Raw genomic sequence first — 22,024 nt, forward strand, 5'->3', positions numbered from 1 at the left:
CCCCCCCCCCCCCCCTATTGGAGGGTGGCTACGATGTGATATCGATTTAAGCTTTTTAACGCAATACATACACGCCTTTCGCGTGACATCAAATACACGATGGAAACGCTAGAGATACCGCGTGGCCAAATATGTTGCTATAACAAAATGTTAACGTTATTTTTCGCCCATGCAATACGAGAAAATTGTACCCTGAAAACGAGAAACTATAGTACCCTGAAAAAGCGGTATATTATACCAATTTTTAATGCGATATCTATTTAACTTGAATTCACATAAGTTTTTTTCTTGCCATAAAGAATGAATATGTTCGGCAGATTGAGCTGCTCTGCAACTGTTGCAAAATTCTCAGATTCATCTAAGATTAAAAGCATACACCAATTAGATTCGTACATTTTATAATAGTTGCGAAGCAGCTTTCTCTGCTGAACGCAATCAATGTGGTTACAGCAGTCACAATAGTTTTCTACGTGTATCATTAGAAAGTTGGTGGTTGATGGCGTGTGCTTTTAAATAAAAGTTGCAATATACAATCATGCTTTCTATCCGTCCCATTTTCTCTCGTTCCTTTTTTTTTATTTCATACTCGTCATTAGCACAAATCTCACCCCTGGTTCTCTGTATCAATTTGGGCACGACCGCCTAAAACCCGATAAGCTTCGGCGATCGCTAAGAGAAATGTACCGAGCGGAAATAAAGTCCGACGAAGTTCGCCGCGCGCTCGGTGGTCCCGCGAAAGTTCGAGGACATAAATTTCCGGCCCGAGAGAATCGGAAGGAAGTATCGTCGGGGAAATTTATCTGCCGGACGAAGCTCCATCGATCTGCAAAACAACCCGGCCAATGCTCCGGAGCGCGCGATACCACGTCGTGTATAACGACTTCATCATGCCGGGCATGTGAAACCGCCCGGCGGCGACTACCAGCGAGCGTGTACATACGGGGCTTCGCGAGTCAAGTCATCCAAACCTCATTACCTGTCATCCTTCGGTCTTCCAACACGGATGCCGGCTTCAACGTCAAAATTCGCGATCATCAGCCGAGTTCGCTCGCACTGACACGACTCAAATAATTCGCCGCAGTGTATACCCGAGATTCTCCGATCTGCCGAGCTATGTGTTTCAAATAAAATCGGAACGGAGGTTTTATATTAGCGACGCACATACAGGGTGCCTCGCTTTTAATTAAACCCACTAATAACTCTGAAACCACGCGTTATCGGGAAAAATGTTTCAGACAAAAGTTTTCAGGTCTCAAGGGGAACGTATTGATAGTGGCTGTTGGCTTGACTTTGCGGTAAACGCGCCAAAATCTTTACAAGGACGGATAAAATCGATTGTTGCAAAATAGGAAAGGAAACATAGTGACCCTAAAGTTTTGTTACATTTTGCAGATTTCATTGATGCACCGGTGTGCAAAGATTAGTACCGTCGCGCGCGATCGATTTCCGTCGTCATTCTACGCGCAAAAGTACTACAGTGAAGTTGTTGAAGAGTGAGCAGTTTAAAGATATCTCATATCTTACACACTGAAAAGTATCAGGACAAAGTAGAAATATCTCAGAAAATATTCACTTCTTGATGTTTTCACCCCAATACTTTTATACACCAAATGACTCTGGGAATCGATTTATGTTAAAAAATTTATGATTCCATTTGCAAAACTCAAATTGACTTTAAGAAAACTTTGGTGCGTGCAGTACAGGATCAGAAAGGAAGAAATCTTTGAGAGACGAAAATCTTCAAAACATTTTTCTCAGTAACGCGTAGTTTCGGAGTCATCTTGTTCAATTTAGAGTAGGACACCCTGTGCACATATTCGATCGCGACAGGAAACGTCGGCGTGTTTTTGCGAATAATTTGCTAACGATCTCGAAATTTGCTCGTTTCGGAAAAACAGCACGTCGCGCAGCACGTCGCGAAGCCCGATGATCTATATTTAATTAACCTTTACTTGGTTCTATTAAAAAAAAAAAACGTATTCTTCGAGGGAAGCATATTATTGAAGGTGCCAAGGTATGGCGGCTCCGAGGGGACGGTATCGATAATGTCGAATGGTCCGATATTGAACTTTGTAACTAATGGTCGAGGAAGGAATAAGTTCGAGAGCCGCGGAGAGGAGAATGCTAAATCTCATTAATAAACTGCAGTCTCTCGCGACGTAATGCACGCTCCGTGTGACGCGTTATTGTCCTTCCGTGGACGCCATTCGCGGCATTAACGGTGATAAAATCGGCGAGTAAATTGAGTCGCCTCGTAGGGCAGCTAAATCAGATTTCGCATGAAAAATTGCGCTCGCCTTCGCTCACACTTCAACTTATTGTACACTGAGAAAAAAAAAGCAATTGAGTCGAAAATTGGCGATCACCCGCCTCTTATTCAATAGATATGTTATATCTATTGAATAAATTACGCTTCAGCACAACAATAAGTTGCGTCGATATAATTACTGACTAAATCGCAATCTATAAATAAATTAATAATTCCCTCGCTCTCCTCCCCCGCCTCTTTCCCACTCCGTCTATCTCACATTACAGTAACTATATAAGTCGTTCAATCGACTAAACGTTAGCTTGAAAGAATTTTCTTTGGTCAAGCCAAGTGTCTCATTAATTCAGCCACTCTTTTTCAGCCAGTGTATCAACATTCTTTATCGCGCCTGCAAACAGTCCCTCTAATTATTACGTCTTCGTGTAATTATCGTGTCCTCAATCGCGGGTTTCTCGCCGTAATTCAATTCCGTAATTCTATCCTCAATCTCACTGGCCTCCAGCACATAACGGGCATTCAAACCATGACTTTCCGATAGCGCATTCGACACGCTTACTAATGATCCCCTTAAACGTACGTCGGCGCGACTTGTCATCGGTTTGCCCGCGCTGGGATCTCCTTATTGCTCACGACGTGAAGCTGACCCTAGTATATACCCGTAGCAAAGGCAAATGGATTTATGTCTTCTCGTAGGAGGACGGTACACACATACAATAAGGCTTCCACGTCGCACGATCTCTTTCGCTCTCTTTTTCCATCGGTCGCGCGAGAATTAATCTTCCGCTCTCTCACGTGCTCGCGCGCCCACGTGACATCCGTGACACGCAACGAGAGACGAATATGACAAAACATCACAACGTCTATATATAATACGCTTTCTTCATTCCCGAAAATAAACTGGATCAGATGTCGAAAGTAATTGTAACCCCGAGAAATAAGCGACTGACCCACGATTTGCGTGTAAGTTGACGAAAAGTATAACAGATATTCAAGACATCACAAAGGGAAGAAAACGGGACAGTAGCGAGACGCAAAATCGTAAGTGCCATTATTAGTTTGTGTACAACGGAAAGATTTGACGAAGATGTGAGCTCCTTCAATAAAGTACACTTCCTTATCACGGCTCTATAACTAACGGTTTTCGTTAAAATTTACAGGATTGTTGCCCGAAATTTCAGGGCGACATTTCAAGATCCGGAAGTGTGGCAATATAAGAGCGAGGACGACCGACACCAAGCCGGACCACCGTTATACGTATGGCATTTTATTACAAAATATTATCCCGGGGAGAACGCGTGACAAGAGCGAGAAAGTAATGGCGACGTCGTCGTCACCGTCGCTGTCGGCGCTCGAGTTTATTGACCCCGCAGGCGACAACGTGGCCTCTCCATTTTCATCGGGAGTAAACCGAGAGAACGTCTCTCTCTTCCTCTCTCCCTCCCCCTCTCTCTCTCTCTCTCTCTCTCTATCTCTAGACCAGCTTAAAAATTTCACAGGTACTCTAGACTTTTGCTTTATTACCTCAATAAAGCTCGCTCATGCAAGCGGGAAACAACTTTGAAAGATTGTACTTCGGTTTTAAGAGAGTCAACGTGAGTTGACAACAGATATACGATGGTGTATCTCCGAACAAAGTAATTCTAAAGAACTATCGTTACGCGTCAAGAGAAAGAAAAATATTCGGTCGTATCAATAACAACAATTTTTATTAACAGATTGAATCCATAATAAAAATAATACATAATGCAGGTAGCAATATAAAGATTCAAAATATAAGTAAATAAATAAAAGTGCAAAGTTTTGAACGTTATTGTTAACTTTCTTTTAAATATTATTGTCAATTTAATCTCAACGGAAATAAAGTTTGGTTTGGATGAGCCAATTTCTGGTGAAAAATACAAACGATTCAGAAATTCCGATTAAAATTATCAGAATTCTGTTTAAGTTAATTAGAAAGCTTGGTAATTTCAACCGGAGTTTCTGAATTATTCATATTTCATCAGAAATTGTCTCATCCAACCGAACTCGTTTCCGTGAAATTCCTATTTTGTGATTCATCCCGATTTTTAACTTCAACTATATACTGTGTGGTTTTAAAAAAGAGGCATTGCATAAGGCGTAAAATAAAATGTTAAATTTAAAAAACTTGACATTAAAAAATATATATATCGACACGTCCGTAAGACCGAGGGATTTGTTTGAACTATGCGTATCTGCGAGGGGAAGATAAAAGGTTCGCAGGTTGAATGGCAAACTAATTTTCGTAAATACCAGGGAAATGTCAAGAGGGTAACGTGTAGGTCGCTGGTAGTTACCGTCCTGTTGAGTCAGACGTGTGCAGATATGCACTTACACGTCAGGATAATTCCTGATTATTTGCGCAATCCCCCTCCTCCTCCCTGCAAAAGAGGTCGTCACTATTTTCTTCACTCCGCGCAAATTCCCCGGGATTTTCCTCGCGTTACCGAATCATTGCGAAAAACAGCCAGCGATAACACTGATAGTAAATCCGGAGGTGAGATCGCGAGGTTCGAAAGTTAAACGAGCGCACGGGAACGTGAACTTTAGTTTTAATAGCGACGTTAATTTGAAATCAAGGAGGATCGTGCACCGTCCCGGTGATTTATTAAAGCTCGCCGAGCCTCCGACGATTTGTCTACTGAAGAAAGAGTTTTCCCGAGTTTTCCAGAAGAGTGACAACCTTGCGCTGCTCGATCGCGCCCTTTCTCGACGCAGCGTTTTATATTAATGACGTAACAACAGGTGTCATATGTATTTATCCCTGACGTTCTAGAGCAGCGCGACTGGATCCGCCGTGGATCAGTTATTAAGTCTCTTGTTATTAAGTCTCACAAATTACTTTAACAAATCAAAATGCATATCGCGTGTTAATAAAAAAGAAAAAAGAAAAATACGTCCTTCTACGTCCCGAACATCATCTACTGCAGTTGTTAATAAAAGGTTAAAGACAAGAACATGTACTCTCTTTTTCTTCATGAATACGTGACCTTGGTTACCAAATGTCAGGAGTGAATTTAAAAAACCCGTATACAGCCGTGAGAAACGAATGCTGTCGATTAAAAAGATCGTTTCAAAATTCAGTAACATTCATCTTGTAACATACAATAATGTTATAGCGAAGGATGGAACTGTGGAAAGGATAACATTAGTAAAGCGTAAACTGTAGTGATACTCAGAGTGTATCTGTAGATACACTCTGAGAAAAACATGGTAGTGACCAACTATACGGGTTTTGTGTGTATGTAAAATTATAATATAGATATAGTTTAATAAACCATTTTGTAGTTATTGCAACTAAAGCTTGCCCCACAACTATACAAAATAGTTCATTAAACCAGAGCTCGAAATTAGTTGTCCATTTCGGCCGATTCTCGGGAACTACGCCTTCTATCTTCTCCTTGCCGCGAGCGGGCCACGAAAATGACAGTCGCGGCCAGTTACGGGTTCAAGTTTGGAGACTCGACCGTCACTTTGGAGGTCCGTTCGCGGCAAGGGGAAGATAGAAGGTGTAGCTCCCGAGAATCGGGCGAAATGGGCAACTAATTCCGAGCTCTGTATTAAACTATATATATTAATTTGACATACAAAACTACTATAGTTGTTATCTATATAGATGTCATCACCATGTCTTTTTCTCCGAATGCACAGCGGGCGAACAACGCATGACAATAAATAGATCAACTGATCTATTGTCGTTCCTACAATTTTTACGTATCGATAAATATTATCGTTATTAGTATTATTTAGTATTTTTTTTATATTTTGCTTTATTCAATTATTTTATATACGTGTAATATATGCATACATATTTGTGATATTTTGTCAAAAGAGTTAACTCGTTTGCAAATAAATGAATAAATAAATAAATAAATAAATAAATAAAATTCAAACTGTCAGAGTGTCACGAGACCAATTTTACACGATTGAATGCATACATTCAATGCTACAACTGCCCACTGAACACTCAGTGAGCTCACGTATGTGATTGATGTATTTTTTTTTAGATCTAAAAGAATGTATACCGATCGAGTGCAAGAGTTCACTAAATGCTCGGTGAGCGGTTGATTGTGCTGAATGCACGCAGTAATTACGAAGAGCTCTCACAGCGTTGCAAAGTTCTTCACACACGCGCGCGCATCGTCCACTCGCGGCAGCTTCGGCCTGTGCTGAGAATAACTCAAAACCCGTGACGTCAGATAGTTATTACGGAAAATACGTGGGCCGCTTTCCACGTACGTGGTTTTTCCGCAGGTCTGACCCTGCCGTGAGTGCACCGTGTAAGTTAGCCAGACCAGCCAGAGCGCTGATATCATCCCTGTCGACGAAGGCGACTTTGAGCGACGTGCGCCGGTATTTGTTCCGTATTCGCCATTCCGTCCACTTCGTCTGAGGCGACGGAAAAATTATCGCCTCGTTGGAGTTAAGAAAAACGACACGCGTCTTTGGAACGTTGCACCGACGTTAATCGCCAGATTAAACTCTTGATACCGTTATAACGTTGCGCCTCGATGGCTTAGCGCCGACAAATTTTCAGGCAACCAAGAGCAAGCGCGTAAAGTACCTCGTAAGCTCGCAAGCTCTCTCAGTCGGTCGGTCGGTTCTTATGCAAACGCAACTTGGAATCAAACAATGGCGTACGTCGTTAAACTGCCTTGACGACTGCAATGCGCACGTGCTAATGCTTGTCTCATGTCTCGTGTCAAAGCCCGTTTACCTATCGCGCGAGCGGAATCAGGAGCCCGATGCGATAACGATGTAAAATGGCTTTATGTGGATTTGAGAAAAGTGAGTTCGCGCTTTAGAGCCTGAATAATCCACGAGAAACCAATACGAGCAGCCGCGCCAATTGTACTCGTATTTATCTGTGTAACTGTTAATCGGTCAGAGATATAAAGAAAAAGAATGCAATTTTACAGATTCCAAAAGTAAAATTGATACAATGACGGCGTGAGTCAACTTAAAACGTTACACATATGTGTGTGTATGTGTGTGTGTGTGTATTGTGTGTTGTGTAGAGACCCTCAAACCTAAAAGTATTCATACACAGGCAGTTGCGTTTAGCGCGGCATGCGATGGCAGTGAAAACGGCACGTCATAGGCAGACACCGGAGTCTGACTCATGCAGACCGTGACTACTGTGTTGTCCGCGCCCCGTTTATTTTCGGCGGCATACGGGTGATTCGCGCGGAATCCTTCGAGGAAAAGGGAGGGTGCCGACTTGTGCGGACACCCGCTGCGGGTCGGAGGGTTCGCGAACGACTCGGCGGGAAGCCGGCACTTCCGCATTCCCGAGGAGAAGGCGCCTCGACAGAGAAAGAGAGAGACGTCGGCCTCGACATAGGCGACGACGATGACGACGAAGACGACGATGACGAGGCGACGGCGTGGGCGGTTTTTCGCGTATACATGTTTTTCCGCGGAGCATGCTACACGCCGGGGGTTGTATAACCCTCGAGAAAGAAAGAAAGAGAGAGAGAACTCGGGAAGCTTTCCACCCGTTCGGTGTCCCCGTACACGTCCCACGCTCATCACTTTCTCCGCTCGCCTGTCTCCAGTTCGCTCTCTCCTCCTTTCTATGATCCTTGGCCGCCTGGCACTGACGAAAGGGACTGACAATGTGAGATACGAGATCGGCGAATGAGGATAAAGAAGAAGCAGCGACGAAATTGCCGCCGTGGAGGAGAACAAAAGAGGAGGTTGCGGGAACGAAGAAGTCAACAGGATATGGTTAACTGAAGATGCACGGAGGAAGAAAGCGGTGACAAAGGAGAGGCAGAATAGAGCGAAAGAAGAGAGCAAAGGGGTGAAGAAAGTGGGTAAGATAGAGAAGAAGATGGAGAGGGAGAGAAAGTCACGGGGCGTAAGAGAGAAGGTAAAAGGGGAGGACAAAGAGGAAAGACGAGCGAGACAGGGAGGAAGAGGGTGAATACGAGAGCAAGAACGAGAGAGAGAGGAGACAGGGAGAGAGGAAAGGAGAGAGTTCGGTTCGCGAGGGAGAGCGACCGAGGGCGAGCGAGAGGGAGAGAGAGGTAGAGGGTAGAGGAGGGCGAGGGAAAGAGAAAGAGAGGTGGCACGCGCAATGCGGGTATTGATTCACGGCGGCGGCAGCCGGCAGCCAGCCTGAAACACACGACCGAGTCGACTCGACTCCGCGACTCGATTTACCGCCGAGACAAGGAGGGATCGAGTCGCGAGCCAACGAAGAGGCGGAGAGAAAAAGAGAGAAAGAGAGAGAAGGAGAGAGAGAGAAAGAAAGAGAGATAGAGAGGGAAGGACAGAGAGAGAGAGAGGAACGAACAAGGGACCATGTCGGGGTGTCGATCGGTTCGACTTAGCAATCGTTCATCGCCGGGACCCACTTGGAATGCTCGGGAAGAGGTGCTCCGATCCGATGAGAATTTACGGCGACCACCGATTTTGGCGGTGTCGTGGATCTTCGCAGAAGCTGAACGCGGTTTCTCCGCTCTCAACTCGAGAACCTCGACGTCGCCATGGGATGAGCTTTATGCAATCGAAGATTGCAGAAAAAGCCTCTACGCGGTTCTCATAAATGTTACAGCACGCAATTTTGGGGGGGAATGGAACGAAATTAGTTTACGCCGAAGTGGGAGTGAGGTCGTTATATTGAGCGAGAGAGAGAGAGAGAGAGAGAGAGAGAGAGAGCCAGTGAGAGACGGAAGACCGTAGAATGTCCAACTGAATAAATAAAACGCGAGGTGAATATAACACCCACGCCCCTATAAACGTTATGGTTCCTGTTTACTTTGGTTTTATCTCACAAACGAATTTTCCCCTCCAAGAGAGAACAGGAATTCGTACCGGACTGCCTACGGAGAAAATGCTCCCCTACACTACTTCCCGTGATTATTCTACGGGCACCCTGCACTTTTGCATCGCTCGGCAAAGCGCATAATTGCGCGAACTGTGCGAGCAACGAGAAAAAAATCGCGAAAAGTGGCGCATGTTTGAAAGCGGGGATGCCCTCCCACTCCGCGGGGAGGGAAGGCAGTAGTGGGTAGTAGATCTGGTTTCAGGGTTAGGACCGATCAGGGTTAGATGGTATCGGTCGGGGCTCTTGCATGCGCCTAACATGGCCGGGGATACCCCGGCAATGCGTAGGATTGGACCGCGGCCGCGAGCAGTCGGCCATGCGAGCAGTAATAGAAATGCCCGGCTCGATGCACAATGTGCGAAAACTCGCTCGATGTGAGGGAGCAACAATGTTCTACGTAATTACGCGTAATTATGTTTACATAATAATACGCGTAATAATACGTTTATATTTTCCCTTGCGTCCTAAGAAACTGTTAATGTTGAGCATATGAATTTATTATTATGTCTTGTTATATATTGATTTCTAGAATTCGCGCAATCGTAGGATATTAGAGGAATGTCAGATGGAAAATCTAGATGTATGGATCTGACGAGAGAAAGGAATACAGATTTACAGTTTCAAATTTTCCTATAGTGCAGCTCAAATTGGGAGCAATCGCGCTCGTCGGGGGAAAGGGAAAAGAATGGAAGAGTGCGATAGATTCTGCGCGCGATTTAGTTTCTACCAGCAAAAGCAATCGTTTGTAAATAAACAAATAATTACAGATCTCTGGTTATGTAACGACCGCATAATAGTCGTGAGATTAATATATAGAAGCGAACGTTATGCCATGGCTTGTATGCAACTGCGGATGCAATGTTTATACTCCCCTTGCAGCTTGGACAAATTTCGCACTGTGCAACGGGCGCGAGCTTAACATATACACACATATATGTACACATACCTAGCATCGATTCGCACTCGTTAATAAAATCCGGGCTCGGGGCATCGATCCGACGACCGCGAAGACAACGCGGAATCGAGCGCGATTAATAAAGGAGGGTGCTCGGATCGGTACTCGGATAGGTACGTCCCTTAATAGCAAAGGTCGAGAACCTTGTCGAGTTGACTCGCGGGATAGCGCGCAGACCTACTTCCACGTAACGTCGATTCCTTTTATTGATTCTATTTTTACGAACCCGTGAGAGAGAGAGGGGGGAGGGGAAGGGGTGGAGGAAAAAAGAAAAAGAGAGAGAGAAAAAGCTTCGAGAACGATCACCCGCGCGACGATCATCGGTGTCGCGATTCGTTACCAATTTGACCCGTTTTATCGAAAAATAATTATCCGGAAAGTAGAATTCGGGACACATCCGGGGAGGCAGGCTGCGCCCGGATGATGCACATTCCGACGCGTTAGCAACGTGAGATATTCGTTTAAAAAATCAAACATTCGCAACATCACGCGTCTTCACGTGGTATCGCTAATTAAAAGTCGTGAAAAACATGAAAAGCAGTATTGAGAGCATAATATCGATACTAAATGATCAAGCAGAATCGGGATATACATTTGTGGGTTGCATTTGTGCAATATCGCCTAGCGATAGTCGAAAGAAGCGATTGCGCGCGGTTAAACGCAATTACGGCTGAAATAATTATATAACTTCGTGTATATAAATGTAATGCTATCCCCCGCGGAGAGGGAGATAATTTGCCAACTAAGAACAGCAGCAACTCTAACGAACGAACTCTAACGAAACAAAGTAACGCCGCGGTATCAGCAATTCGATATTCATAAGGAAGTCCATAAGAAAATCGACGTGCTCGTTTCGAAAATAGAAGACTGAAGCTCATCGATTCAGATCTTCAGGGGGGGAGGAGAATGGGGAGCAGACAACGAGGAGAAGGACAACGACAACAGTGGGGGAGAGGGAGGGGAAAGGGGAGAAGGGAAATGTCACGAAAACGATCTTGTCGGCGGGGAGAAATTGTAATTAGATTCGCTGGTGAACGGCCGGCGACGGCGCGTTGCTGGAAATAGAAAGTAACGGCCAAACAATCGAAGGCTAATCGATAGCGTGTGAAGCCGCACGGGTGGCCGCGCGCGGGGAGAGTGCAGACACCTCGCTACATTAGACTTTAATTCAGCCGCAGTAGTGCATGACCCGACACGGTCAGACGCAGCCCTCATCTAGCACCATCTCCGCGACGCGACCGAAGGCTCCGGTTATCGTACGCGGATAAAGCCACCCGGACAACGGGGGTGTGAAAGGATCGATAATCTCGCGTTTTAGCGAGATTACAATTTGAAAGGCAACTAAAAACAAAAAGAGAACCGAGAAAGCAAATAAAAGAAAAAAATCGATGATAAAATAAATGTAATTACAATGCAGCAACAAAATTTTCCGATATCTTTTGAAATATCGCGATATATTGCATACTTTCCGTGTCCTCTCCCTTTGCCCCGTTTTTTTTCCTTCACCTAACGTCACTTTTAAGCAGTAAGTAAAATATTTTAGAGTTTTGTAGAAAAAGAGAAGTTACCTAACGAGTTGACACGCCTACAAAATTTTTATTCGTTCGGTGATATGATCTTTACGATTAAAAGTCATTAAAAGAGTGGTGTGTGCAAAGAATAAATACATTTCGGATATTACGAATTATTGAGAATATTACTCTTTACCGTTATATGATAAGAACGACTCGACAGTCGATAGTCGAGTCGAATGATAACGGTACAACGTTCAGTTGCTAGAATGACGAGATATCGAACGGGAGCTTAAGCTTCTCCTTGCTTACCGACGCTTGTTTAGGGGTTGAAAATACGAGGTTGAGAAATTACCGACGGTTGTAGCTCAACGGGAATCTATCGACCAACGAACATTGCGTTATCACGATACGAACTGTATCGTTTGATAACGTTATCACAGCGTTATCTACGCCGATATTACATTGAAATAAAGAGGATCGACGTGGCGTCGATAAAATAATTGTCGCGTACCATAGACTGACGATGTACCGACATAAAATAACGATGTCAGGGATTAATAGCGAGATATCTTAATCGAACACTCGCTTTTCAAACTTTCTAGTTAAATTCTCGCTTCCAAACACCACGTTATCGTCGCATTAATTTCGATACAAGCCATAATTTTGTACTTTACGTTGTTTGCTCTGCCTTCTGCACTTTTAAAGATACATTTTGTGATTCTTTAGATTGAGACACTTTTTAGAATGAAACTTTATAGATTGAAACACCTTCATACAAGCAGAGCTTTGCTTTCGTTGATAAAGTACATTATCTTTACAATTTACTCAGGATTCTTGGTTCTATGAATTTGAACAGGCTGTCCGAAATTAATGGACGACACATCCATCACGGCTCTTTAGTCAAGGAGCCAAGAGAAAAAAGAAAATGATTATGACTCACATAATATCGCCAAGCTTGACCCGCGTCTGTATGAGGGCGCAGCTCTTATGATCGCTGGTGGTGACAGCTCTTCGTCTCCTGGCGGCATACTTGGGCATATCCGACTGCGTACCGCCGTCGAGGCCGCCGGTCCCCGAAGTGGCACCATAGCCACCAGTGAGGCCCACACCAGCACGCACCAGTGGGATACTGCCACGCCGACGCGTAGACACGTGTCGACCTCCCACGCTACCCAACATCCTGAAAGCATTCAAGAAGACATCCGTTTTAAATATAAAACAGAAGAGATCAAAGAAGAAATAAGTTCAAAGTTACCAGTTGATACCAGTTGATCAATCGATCCTTTGGAGCAAGCGTAAAAAGAAAATGTCGGACCAAAGATCGACAAAGTTCACTGTCGTTCTACGCGGCGTCGTGTCGCGGACCAATTATGTTATCGTCTATCGCACCTCGGACGAAAAAAAAATAACAAGCGTGCTCCTAACACTTCTAATTTCGTTGTTAAAACTACTCAAACCGGCTCGGAAGTTGCGCGAAGCTTATCGACGCGAAACAACGTGATACATTAAATCGTATCTCGCGATGTAACGACGGGCTAATTAAAACCGGTTGAATCGCTGCTCTCGGTCGGCGGAGAAAAAGTTTTCGCAGGGGTGGGCTAACGAGACATGGAAGAAGTCTGGCGTTCCGTTCCTCCGTTAATTAGGTTACGTTTACTGGCCTAATCTCGGCGTATCAGTGGCGGCAGTCACGCGATCGAGCACTCGCGCTCGTCTATTTTCCGACACCCGTGCCGCCGCGCCGCTGCCATTAATGGCTTTTTTCTCCCTCAATGTGTCGGCGATGTTCGCCCCATAATCTTTCGGTTCAATAAGGGAAAGTCGATCGCAACACGTGCAGAAAAAAATAAGGGAAAAAAAAGACAGGAGAAACTGCCGTTTCGCTGAGTTGCGCGTTCAAGAAGGTAAATGAATAAATAATAGCTTCCATCCACTTATAAGACGATTACTAAAAGATATACTAAAATATGCACTAAAAGACGATGTACTAAGATAGGAGTCAAAGTATATGGGAGAATCAAATGCAAATGATAGCAGAGAGCAGAGAGATACATAAGCTAGCTAGCTGTACCGTGTAAAATTACAAAAATAAAATTTAAAGTGGACAAAGGAAATATCGTAGCAAAAATTACCTTAAACTTATATTTCTTTTTATAATGTATTTTACATTATTATATAAATAGTAAAGACTATCTACCTGCTACACAATATAAATAATATTCAAGTAATTGCAGTAATTTTGTAGTAAAAAATTAAATGTGCATAACATTTTTAAACAGAAATATAGTAATTCCTTTCATAATTCTGTATAGTCCAAAATTACAAAAATTTTGTTGTAATTTTTACTATAACATGTTCTCCGTTTATTAAAAGAGGATCAAACGTGAATGAAACGCAATCCAGTTAGCTGTATATCGTATGGAAATAAAAAAATAAAAATCAGAGTATCGGACAGAACCAAACGTGGATCTGTGCAAAAATGCGAGCTGGTTAGCTGTATCATGAAAATAAAATAAAAAATATATAGTCACAATATCATGTTGAACAGAATCAAACGTGGATTTATGCTGAGACGCAATAAAGCTAACTGTATCGTGAAAATCGAGATTCCCTCGGATGCCCATCTCATCAAGTGCCAATTTTTTCGACTCATGGTTGATCAGCTATTTTTCACGTTTGCTCTTTGCGGGCATTGCTCGCGTATGGCTGTCTTTTGAAACATACCGTACACGAACATACACGAAACATACACGTTGCACGAGATTCGTTCATTAAAGAGCAACGTTCGCAGCGACCTCGATAACATGCACAAATGCGAAATATTCTATTAATTACTCGCGTTCGCGCTGTGTATTGGTTTCCACGTGGCTTTCAAATATCAGCGCACACGCTTCTTTTTCCCCCGTTCGTACCTCCCTTCATTTCCTGAAAGCGTTCGTCGTACGCTGAAACGACGGAAAATAAAGTGCCACAGTTATCTACGCGCTGCGAAATCCGATTAATCATCATTCGTACGCGATGTACCGCCGGTCACAACTTCCGTCGAGCCGGAAGTGCGCGAGTAGATTCGCGCGAGTGACAGGAGCACCCTCGAATACGGCGCGCGCGTCATCAAAGCATGATTTCGAGATTCGCGAGCGTATTTTTAGAGCAATTAAAAGCTTGACCTGAAAAAATCCCGCGTGAAGGAAAACCGAGAATAAAAACCCACGCGCGTGTGTGCGCACATGCACAGAGAAAGAACTTGGCTGAAAATTATGCGTTTTGAAACATATTTTAGAAATATGGAAAAATACTCTTTATACATGTGCTTACGTTTGCGTAACTAAAGAAATACGACGCAACTGAATTATTATTATTACATCTACATTGGCCGATGTGATTTTATTAAATTCAGAACTTTTTCTTTTTCGGGATAACATGAAATTTCACGTCATATCGATAATAAAAGCAGACACGAAACATAGACATAAAAGAAATGATATATCATAAATACGAAACTTAAAGAAGAAAAAAAGTACCTTTTTACCTTCTTTTTAAAGAAAGTAAATTTTATATTGATTTTAATGATTTTGAAAAATTTTCTGAGAGAATAGAAAAACATTCTCTCAAATTGTATTCCCGGCGATATTATTCTACGAGATATGCAACCTAGACCAGCAGGATCTAGCCAGCCAGTTCTCGCACATGCGCAGAATAAATCCCAATGCGTATACTAGTACACGAGAAAGCGATTTTATTACCAACGCTACGCTAGATCCAATTCTCGAAGAGCGACTTTTAAAAGTTACGAAATTATTTTAAAGATTCTGGGAAAGTTACTGAAGGAACAGAAAAACATTCATTCCAGTTTTGTGCTCAGTACGACAGTACTGAACGAGATACTACGTACACTCGACCTCATTTTCAGAAATTCATATCGGTATAATTATCTGGCCACCTTTCAACTAGAGGCGCGGCGTAATAATACACGACCATTCTCGTTACCTATGCCTCGCTTTGCGCTTGCACTTGGCGCGAGACATTACCGTGTCTCTTAATATCTTCGGAGCGAAATCATTTCGATCGCGATAAAGCACGTTGGATCAACTGCTTTACACCGCCGTTGTTCTCGTCAATATCAAATTTGGGACTTTATTACGAGTTTCGCGGAGTTCCGCAAAGTTTCGCACCAAGCGCATTACGCTAAGCAGCCGCACGTAGATCGGTATATACATTAAGCAAATGCATACTCTCCGGATCGAAAGCATATTTGGTTACACAGTTACGTGTTGCGTGCCTCGAGCAGAACACTACCATTTAGAGAACGCGCACGGAATTCAAAATTATAGCGAAATACCGCGAAATCCTGTTCGTCAAACGAGGCAGATCTCGGGTCTGTCGGATCTGAACGAATATCGGATTGAGAGAGAGAGAGAGAGAGAGAGACAGAGAGGAGAGATTATGCTAAAGTCAACCTTTTCAGTGGTGACTTAAAATGACTCATACACAACAATGATCCAGATTAATCACTTAGCACGAGAAAAATGAAGTTCTAAATTCCTTATTTCAAATATTTTTAATACTTTCTCTCTCTCTCTCTCTCTCTCTCTCTCTCTCTCTCTTTATCTTATTTGTAGACTTTGCAAAATATTGTAAGTTACAAAACTTATTATTAATTACGGCATTAATCTATAATGCCGTAAGAAATGTTGTAAGAAAACTTCGTTTCTATTTTCGAGCATTAAGACGCGCTAATAGTCAATGCTGTTCCTTAACCGTTACTGTTGCTGTTTATGAGTTGTTTATAAGTTACTATTTATGAGTTGTTTATCGAAATTATAGAAATCACAATTTCCTAACATAATACTTCAGTACTTATAACAATTGGAGATTTCATAAAAGACAGTTGGTAAAAAAACATCTATAGATATTGAGATCATGTTATGTCTAATCAGTGATTAATAAAAAATTTATGATCCTAAAGCAAAGGTTTTTTAATAAGCATATGTCTAGATTTTCTTTCCACTTTATGACTATTTTCTTTGAAGAATTTTGAAAAATAGAACACAAAATATATTTAATTTCTAAGTGCTACATGAGTTTTAAAAAATATAAAAATAATATAAAAATATAAAAAATATAAAATAACATAAAAATATATAAAATATATAAAAAAACAAAAAATATAAAAATTTAAGCAAATAAATTCAATATTTTATCACGAAATTGTTCCAGGAATGCCATTTAAAAAAAAGTTAATTTCGAATCAAATGACAAACAAGGAATATCTAATATTTATAATCGACATTTGGAAATCTCACAAACAAATTGCAATTTTCAGCGACAATTTTTCTCGAAAGAGAGTTGCCTTTAAATTCGTTAAAAACAAATCCGATCCTCCAACATGCGGTGGAAGCACGACATAAAACGCAGCCCGACGGAGAGATCGATTCTCCGTCCGTTTTGATTTCTCACGGATTGAATCGTGACGGTGAATATTCGTCGACAATTCACACGTTAACACGTCGGTTCGCAGTTATTTGCCCGTGCAAATTATTATCCAGTCCGTCTCTATCGAACGAACAAAACAGAATTACAATTTATTACAGTTACAATTGAAGCGCCTACGCGCGAGCATATAGACGTCGCAACGACGACGTAACGCGAAATTTCGCACGAGGCGATATATTCCGTCGCGATATCGCTCCGAGCGCTACTCGTGCTACTAGATAATCAATCCGCGCATTTTTCCGCGAAACTCGTCGAGCCCGTTTAACACCGTATCGTAATACCGCATCGCCCTCATCCGCGCACATCGCTCACTCATTCGGTCGTTTATCGCGCATTTTATTACAAACGCTTAATAAAATGAAAGCATAACGGGCTCCGCCCGGTATCGCTCGCGATCCCTGTGTCGAGGAACACAGAAACGTATCAATAACGAATCGCGCATTGAAAATAATTCGCGCGAGCGCGCCATAAAATTGCAAAGGGCGAATATGATGCATTTCTCTCAAAAAGCGTCGCGATTTTCCGTCGTATTTTTGTAGGTTCGCCCCGATCTTTCCTGCTCGATGGAATTTTTGCTTTTTCATACGCTCAGTTTGATGCTGTTTACGCAAATCAAGTTGGGACATTCTAGCGTCTCGGTTCGCACGGTTACGCACACACTCGTCCTCTCTCCTTCTTCTCCTCCTCCGCGAGTTTTGTTTCGGGAACGTTTCCAGGGGCAGCTAATGAGAAATCGAACGGGACACGCGAGCGTATCAGTGTGCTTTAACGTAAACGTTTGGGAAAAGTACGTAGATCGTCCACCTACGTACACGTCGCTATAGAGCGCCGCTTCCCACGCCGGTGGTCGAAATTTTAGGATAGCAACCTGTTGCTAGGCATCCCGGGAACTCTTATCCCACCCTGGCTGTTACCCAGCAACCTCTGCTCTACTCTCTCTCTCTCTCTCTCTCTCTCTCTCTCGTCTCCTTCGCTCTTTTCCACCCCTTTACCCCATCCACTCTCTATTTTCACCGTTACCCTCCGTCTGTTCTTTTCTCTCTCTCCTTCCTTTTTCCTCCTCCTCCCTCTTTCTCTATCTATCTATCTCTTTCTCTTTCTCTGTCCTTCTCCCTTTGTACATTGCACGTAAAACGAGTATCGTCTTTCTGGCTTTCACGCGGACCGTTCGCGAGAGATCACCTTTTCATGCCCGGACCATTGTCCTCCTCATCTCTGATCCTTTGTGCAACAGTCTTCCTCCTTCTACCTCCAATCGCAAATATTTCACTCGCCGCTTTTTCCCACCCACCTCTATCTACTACCGCCATCACTGCCGCGTCTCGTCGCGCGAATTCATTGACCTCTACTACTTTCCTCATTCGCAGACTTCTTCTTTTTTCTGCCCACGTATTCAATACGTTGTGACGGGGAATAATGAGATTCTATATTCGTACCTTCGCCCTTACTTATTTTTCCTTACTTGTTATCATCAAAAAGATGCGCCAATATCTCGCTTTAAATGAGATCTGGTGCGTGTTTAAAAATTCAAAAATAATCCCAAATTGTAAAAGACGCAAAGAGATATCCGCACCAATAAATTCTATTTTCACGAATTATCGCAAAATATTAATCGAATAAATTTCTGTTTGAGATAATCCAGCTATCACGATTGTGGTAACACTTCCATTTCCATGCTAAAATAAAATCGTAAAATTCACGATTTCGCCGAACGGTAGATTCCGAGTGAGAATCGCCGTGTTTGCACGTTTGTGCTTCTACCAAGAAGGTGACGATTGTTCGCAAGGAAGGCTTTTTGCCTTGGAAGGAGGGAGGGTGGAAAGGGGGTCGGTTTCCCGTTTTCTTGCCGCTCGATACAATTCTACGACGTCTTAGGAAATCTAATAAAGAGCCGAAGGGATCGACTGACTTCTCGTAAAATTAGTCCACCCCAGTCGTTTCTCGCGTCGAGGGGCCAGAAACGGGAGTCGGTGGGCGAACGATTGGGGTAAACCTTGTCGTGCGTGAGGAATGAGAAGGAAAAACAAATTTATAAAACCGCGTTGTCAGGACGGAAGAATTTCGATCGTTATGAGTTTTATTTGAAGAATAGTAAGGGAAGAGAGAGAGAGAGAGAGAGAGAGAGAGAGAGAGAGAGAGAGAGTTTCCATGCTAATGAAGATTTCAAATTGCTTCGAGATTCATTTAATCAGATGCAATTGTATCGGTTGATAAAGAATCCGCCAAAATGGAGAAACATATAGTGGATGCTGTGAATACTGTGAGAATTCTGTGTTCCGTGATATTTTTGTAAACTAAATTTTATCACGCGACGAGAATAAGCGTGCTGTCAGAGATTTTGAAATGAACTTCTCTTCGATATAAATTTCTAAAATGTACACATAACCTGCTGTTGAAAAGCGGATTAATGATGGAAATTTAAAAAAAATGTGCGATAGTTTCGCGAAAATTGATCTAGCAACATTTTCTACGTGACACTCGAGCGAGCAAATAACAAACGGATAGACAACGGGGACAATGGGGGACAATATCGATTTAATACGGGGGCGTTCCGCACTTTTCGAATTTCCCCACGAAACGTTTTTGTTGAATCTTGAATCTAAATCCCGTAAAAGTGTAGTTTGTTCAAAATTATATGGGGTACGATTTCATCCTTTACTTGCTGATCCAAAGCGTAATATGCGTTAGGTCCTTCGCGCCGCTCCAACAGAGCATTCAAGCATGTCTGAAATCGCCGAGGGATCGCAGTTGACGCAGCATTGTACCCTTGACTTTTCGATCCACCCACGTAGTTGCAGATTTATTACACTCGCATTATGCCAGCGCATCGAGGAGTGGACGATAACAAACGCCCGATTAATTTCAATATTATTAATCACGAATGAGTGAACGAGAGAGATCGCGCGACTCGCGTCCCGTGATTTCGCTGATTATAATGGCAAAGTTCAACAACTAACGTTGCACAGAGAGCGACGCAACAAGACGAAACTCGCGACAAGTGCCTGAGTGGAAAGTTCCGATAAAGAAACACTCGCACGTCCACTAGAAACACGGACAGTTACTCGGAGAGAAACAAATATCTAAGAAGTAACGAATATTTATTCACGGTAGGTACTAATAAAATACATTTATTTATATAAAATATTTCTCAAATAAAAAAATATAAGGATAAAGAGATTTAGTTGGATCAACGAAATATCTGGTAAAATATGAACGAAGCAAAATATTAGTTGAAATTACCAGAATTTTCTGTTCAAGTTAAGAAAATTCACCAAAACTGTTGCACCATTTGCAACTGTTCAACTTCAATCTAACCAAATTTTTTCCATGTTATTCGTGAAAGCAATTGTTTATTCCACTTAAATAAAAGAATTTAGATTTAAGTAAATATGTTATATACTTGTACCCACAAAACAAATATTTTTTATTTAGATATTTGCAGTCAATTCATGGACGATTTACATATCACATATATATCGAAGGTAGATTAAACAATAACGATTATTATAGCGGATCAAAGACCTTTAACCTAATTATAAATGCCAAACGTATAATGAGAATTATACAAATGTCGCAAACGTATAATGAGAATTATATAATTACAAATATATTTATGGCTGTTAATTGACTGTATACATAAGCACTATAATCGCATATTAAAAAGAAAAAAGAACGCTCGATATTGTCTTGTTAAATACTTCGGAATAAGCACGAAATATGATAAATTATTAATAATCCTCTTATAATTATTAATCTACTTAATTAAAAGTAGCGGCCATTCTAGCTGCCGGAAATTCCCAGCGTCTCGTAAATATTCGCGAGATAAATTTCTACGGAGCGAACGACAATTCGCGTGCTTATTCCTTTTCTCATCCCTCTCGACCGTGTCTGCACTTCAACCCAGGGAGTAGGATCTAATTTTCTCTCTCATGATCGTCGCCCTCATTGACTATTAATGGACAAGAGAGAGACGAGAGAGAACGAGTGAAAGGAAAATCCCTCTCTCGTCCGGATCCCCTGTAGGATCGGTTCGTTTATTTCGTTGGTCGTCTGCATCCGACACTCGGTGAATAAACCTTCGAGAGATAGAGGAAGGAAGAAAGAGGAAGAGATGAGCGAGAAAGAAAGAGCGAGAGAGAGAGAGAGAGAGAGAAAGAGAGAAAGATAGGACGACAAAGCATGCCGTTGCGATTTTACGTTGCGTTCGTTCCGCAGATTCTGCACCGTAATTGTACCTGCAGCTCCTTTGATCTAAATCTAACGCGGTCTGCGCACCAAAGGTGCGCGAAATTTTACACGAATGCGGCTTAAAACGAAATAATCTTCCACGTTCCGTTTCCATGCCCTCCCGTCGGTGATAATAAAGCGTAAATTCCTTATAAAAATATAAATTTGTTCAGAATTTTTCGAACACGCGGCGCTTCGATTCTTTCTTTTCATGACGATATCGTAGCACATATTTGAGAATTGTGAGGAAGAAGAAGAGTCAAGAAAGGAAATATTTTTATCCAATTTACAAACATACGATTGCTCGAGGGACCGTGCGATGTTACGATGCGTCAGCTGCCGGTACAATGAGAGCTTGTACGGTAACCGCCATGCAAAAATAAGTTTTCCTTAACTCTAGAATCCCTAAACACCAGAAAAACATAAGTAAATTTTACTCACAAGGAAACCTACACAAGTGTCCGCCTCCGATTTTCATGAACTTGTAATATGTTGTACTTTAGATCAAAATAATAGATACGTTTTTTTATTATATGTGCCCTTTCGCAAGTTTAGGAGGTGAAATATCTTTTTGAAGAAAATCGGTTTTTTTCATTCGAAAAGAATATAATGAAAACTATAAGAGATAGAAAAAAATATTTTGAATAAAAGTTGAATGTAGTTTGAAAAGTACTTTACAGAAATTATTTTAATAATTATAATAAGAAGAAATG

General features: G+C 42.2%; 1 protein-coding gene across 2 annotated transcripts in view; it reads right to left on the reverse strand.

Moving 5' to 3' along the window:
* The window catches only part of LOC116842131 (voltage-dependent calcium channel type A subunit alpha-1), a 136,422-nt gene that overhangs the window by 109,283 nt on the left and 5,115 nt on the right, over positions 1-22,024 (reverse strand). For both annotated transcript variants that reach the window (XM_032810877.1, XM_032810878.1), the window contains exon 2: positions 12,532-12,771. In XM_032810877.1, coding sequence (XP_032666768.1) covers positions 12,532-12,771 — 240 coding nt within the window. The remainder of the gene's footprint in view (positions 1-12,531; positions 12,772-22,024) is intronic.

Source organism: Odontomachus brunneus, unplaced genomic scaffold (assembly GCF_010583005.1).
Source record: "Odontomachus brunneus isolate Ranch 3 - 2012 unplaced genomic scaffold, Obru_v1 Obru_scaffold_021, whole genome shotgun sequence".
In the NCBI taxonomy this organism is placed as follows: domain Eukaryota; kingdom Metazoa; phylum Arthropoda; class Insecta; order Hymenoptera; family Formicidae; genus Odontomachus; species Odontomachus brunneus.